The sequence below is a fragment of the Oncorhynchus tshawytscha genome, linkage group LG15, assembly GCF_018296145.1.
Source record: "Oncorhynchus tshawytscha isolate Ot180627B linkage group LG15, Otsh_v2.0, whole genome shotgun sequence".
Taxonomy (NCBI): domain Eukaryota; kingdom Metazoa; phylum Chordata; class Actinopteri; order Salmoniformes; family Salmonidae; genus Oncorhynchus; species Oncorhynchus tshawytscha.
The window spans coordinates 20,894,006-20,898,553 of NC_056443.1; the positions used below are offsets into that span (position 1 = coordinate 20,894,006).

The window sequence follows — 4,548 nt, forward strand, 5'->3', positions numbered from 1 at the left end:
ATATCACTGGACAGAGGCTGCTATCCGGTATTGTGATAAAACAAAGGTGATGTTGAATTTATTATTATCTCAACCTTTATATCACGGTCGCAAGACATTTGAATTATCAGGTTATAGATCAAATAACGCAATTATCACAAAACATGTTGTAATATGGCTTTCCCGGTGATTGTACCCACACACCTACTGCCTGGTAGGTGTGTAAACCCACACTGCACTTCTTACAAAGAGAGCATTTATTGTAAATCATATACATGTATATCTGTGTCGGGTATGTGGAGTCAGTGATTCTCATGGTCTCTCCTGAAAAAAGTATTTGTATCTCAGCAACTCTAAACTTGGTTAAATAACAGTTAAATAAAAAAGCAGCTATTCTGTGATAAGAAATAGATGTGTGTTACTCAATTTCTCATGGTGTGATGGAGCCTGACACATATTCAGCTAAACTGCTATTCTTTTTAATCATTTTGTATATGTGGTGGCAGAGATGTTCTGTAGACAGAGAATAGAGATGAACGGCGTGTGTAAATGGTTTATGTTAACACAGTCATAGAGCAAAAATGGGATTCTCTATCAGATTATTTCTTACAAACTGTCAAAAGATATGGCTATTTAAGGCATTACAGGGTTACATAAATCTAGACAATGTTAAAATTACATTTTCTTTGTTACATTGTAACTAATTTCAGTTAATAAAAGCAGTTCAATTATGCTACAAATAGTAAAATGGTTCTTCTTGGATTCTTTGTCAGTGAATTTCACTGCTGTTGCAGATTCCTGACATCAGAGTACACTGCATCCTCTCTGCTGGTCTTTCTCGCTGTTCTAGAGGAGGACTTCTTCTTGGGGGTGAAACTGACAGCTGCATAGTTCAAAACGTCACTGTCTTGATTCTGAGGGGGGTGGAGCCATGAGAAAATACATTATGATGACAGCATGATCTACTATATAATGTTTCACTTGACAAAAGACATGACTGTTCAGACTGTACAATGACCTGACAGTGGAACAGTGACAGGCAGAAGTTCCATGGAATAATTACATCTAGTACACTGACCTATTACTTGCAAGAAATGTTTATAACATAATCACAAGCTGAATACTAGCTGTAAGGAAAATGTAATTGCATATTCTTAAAACTGAAAATATACTCTATAAATGTTGACAAATTTACCTGATTGCCCTGGGACGTTGGGACACCAGTCCTCCCTTCAAAGAGATTGAAATAGAGGAAGGGCAGCTATCATTTTTTACGACATTCTATCTCTTTTTAACCTCATGTACATCGCATAGAGATGCATGAACCTTTAGATACATCAGCTATAACATTACATACATTGGATACATTAAGTAATACCTCTGCTATCTCTGTTCAGAGTCTTGCACAGCGCCCAGACAAGTAGAAGGGTCACTATCCCCAGAACGATATTGGAGACGACCAATGACAGAACAGTAGGACTCAGATCAAATGGAGGATGATGCTCTGGAACTGTGGAAAGGGTATCAGAGAATTCATATTGTATTCATGAGCGCTTAGGAAGATCATCAAACAGTATGTAATCAAAAGCTGATGGTGATTATTGTATAGCTTGTTGAGGCAGATGTATGGGATCGCTTTGAGGTAGGTCGTTTGCATGAATATACAGTATTGCTGTGGCAATGTACAGATTAAATGGGATTTACCTTGAATGTCCAGCTTGGTCCCGTTTCCAAACAGAATCTCCCCACATGAGGCCACAGCACAGTAGTAAGTCCCAGCATCAGAGATGCTGAGGTTCCTTTTGGGGAGGTTGTAGACACAGCTTTGTGTAGGAGACCCAGCCTCAGTGCTCTTCTCACACTGATCACTCCTGTTTCCATGGGTGTAAATTATTCCTGGACGGGATTCTCCTGAGCCATGTCTGAACCAAAGGACACTGTGTTCTCCTGCACAGGTCTCAGTGTGTATTGTACAGTTCAGAGTCACAGAGTCTCCTGGCTGGACTGACTCAGACACAGGCTGCTGGAGCACAGACATGCTGTTGGACTCTGAGTCTGAAGGTGTTTGGGTGAAAAATATTACAGCCATGTATTCATCAGTAGCATTTGAATAAACAGTTGTACGAACATCAACATGTCAACATACAGGGCCACAAAATTTGCAATGGTGGAAAAAGTCCTCAATGTCATACTTGAGTAAAAGTAATGATGTCTTAATAGAAATGTCTCAAGTAAACGTGAAAGTCACCTAGTAAAATATTACTTGAGTAAAAGTCTAAAAGTATCTGGTTTTAAATGTACTTAAGTACAGTTGGGGGGAAAGTACTCAAATGTCAAGTGAATGCTATACTTCAAATTCCTTCTATTATGCAAACTAGACGGCACACTCTCACACTCCAACACTCAAGACATAATTTACACAAACCCGGTATATGTTTTGTGAGTCCGCCATATCAGAGGCCATAGAGATGACAATGCGTTATATTGATAAATGTATGTGCGTCAATTGGACCATATTGCTGTCCTGCCTGAGCATTTGAAATGTATGAGTACTTTTGGGTGTCAGGGAAAATTTATGGGAGTAAAAATTAGATATTTCCTTTAGGAATGTAGTGGAGTAAAAGTCAAAGTTGTCAAAAAATATAAATGGTAAAGTAAAGTACAGATACTAAAAAAAAAAACTTAAGGAGTACTTTAAAGTATTTATACTTAGGTACTTTACACCACTGAACATTTTGAAATTGAAAAAACAAATGTTTAGCTACCTTTGACAATTAAAACAGTTCCCTCTCCAATAGTGAGCTCATAGATGACTCTAGTGGAACAATAGTATGTAGCTGAGTCCCCTGGCTGTGCCTTGGAAATGGTCAGGTTACAGGTGTAGAGTCCTCTCCTCACACCCAAACGCTTGGTCTCAGTAAAGTCCTTGATAAAATTGTTGGAATAAAAACTATCTTGGCCAATATATGGTGATGACGCCATGTGAAGGGGTTTCTGTCCAACACTCTGCTTGAACCAATCAAAACTGGTCACTGACACATTTGGACGAAAGCAAGTGAGAGTCACAGTGCCTCCCAGCTTAGCAACCATCACAGGGGTTGGTTGGATTACGTTTAGTTTGGTAAAAGCACAAACTGTCAAAGCAAACAAACAAAATGGATCAAAGACAAAGACATGGATAAACCATTTCTATTAAAACGACATACTTCAAATTATTAAAAAAGGAACTCAATTAAAACGTCTTACACTTACCCAAGTTGATGTAAAACAAAAATAAGTGTCTGACCATCATTTTTACATCAGTCACTTCTGCACTGCATAGTGTGTGGGTCTGACAGTGGGGCACCTTATATATGATGACACTTTACATGTAGCCGTCATACAGTGGGAGGGAACACTGAAACGAGAGATTTTATTGGCTGACTACCATCTTACAAGTGTGTCCTCTGGCTTACCATAGTTTAAAAACGTTTAAAGAAGACATTGTAAGTAAGTCAGAGTTACTGGATTCTGCCAATAAAATATTGGCTTGATACGGCTGCTTCTTTTTTTTTGGAGAAATGAAACCTTTACTGAAATTTGTTAATCAAAAATCAGTTCAAAACATCTGTTTTTATGTTTGGACAGGAAACAGAGAAGAGTCTCATTCCGTTTTCTACAGCTAGTACCTCACATACTACTTTGTCCTGCAGAGGTTGAACTAACCCTCAATGGGAATTTACCCACCATAGCATAACAACTGCATATCCAGCATGCTCTTGGTTTTCATCCTAGGCCCCTATGTGGCTAATAAACACATATGTGGTTATGACATAATATGAGTTAACCCTATCTAAAAGTGTGCCTAGATCGAAGAAATAGGGAGAATACCCATGACCTCTTGATTAGTGAAAGATCTCATAACTTACCCACACTTCACTGCTTGTTGCCCAGTGGCTGTATAGGGCACTTTTTTTCAAAAAAAGGTTTGGGTGGGAAGGAACCTACTATACCCCGAGTAAGATTCATTATCTATCAAAGTCAGCCCACAGATATAAATAGATGGATGATGACAAGGCTTGATGGAATCGGAATTTGGTTGTGGCAAGTGGTGGAAAAAGTACAAAATTGTCATACTCGAGTAAAAGTAAAGATACCTCAATAGAAAATGACTCAAGTAAAAGAGAAAGTCACCCAGTAAAATACTACTTGAGTAAAAGTCTAAAAGTATTTGGTTTTAAATGTATTTAAGTATCAAAAGTAAATGTTATTGCTAAAATATAGTTAAAAGTAGAAGTATAAATAATTTAAAATTCCTTATAATAAGCAAACCAGACAGCACCTTTTTCGTGTTATTGTAATGTATGGATAGCCAAGGGCACACTCCAACACTGAAACATAATTTATAAACGAAGCATGTGTGTTTAGTGAGTCCGCCAGATCAGAGGCAGTAGGATAAGTGCGTGAATTTTCCTGTCCTGCTAAGCATTCAAAATGTAACAAGTACTTTGGGGTATCCGTGAAAATGTATGGCGTAAAAAGTACATCATTTTCTTTAGTAATGTACTGAAGTGAAAGTAAAAGTTGTCA

At 37.9% G+C, this 4,548-nt stretch overlaps 1 protein-coding gene across 1 annotated transcript; it reads right to left on the reverse strand.

Moving 5' to 3' along the window:
• Positions 1–442: 442 nt before the first annotated feature.
• On the reverse strand, positions 443–4,120 carry LOC112214679. The gene is made up of 6 exons (XM_024373596.2): positions 3,232–4,120; positions 2,745–3,113; positions 1,684–2,034; positions 1,358–1,489; positions 1,175–1,209; positions 443–893 (listed from the first exon to the last, which is right to left on the reverse strand). Exons 1-6 carry the CDS (start codon positions 3,269–3,271, stop codon positions 759–761), a joined length of 1,062 nt encoding a protein of 353 aa, XP_024229364.1. The 5' UTR covers positions 3,272–4,120; the 3' UTR covers positions 443–758.
• Between the last annotated feature and the right edge of the window lie 428 nt (positions 4,121–4,548).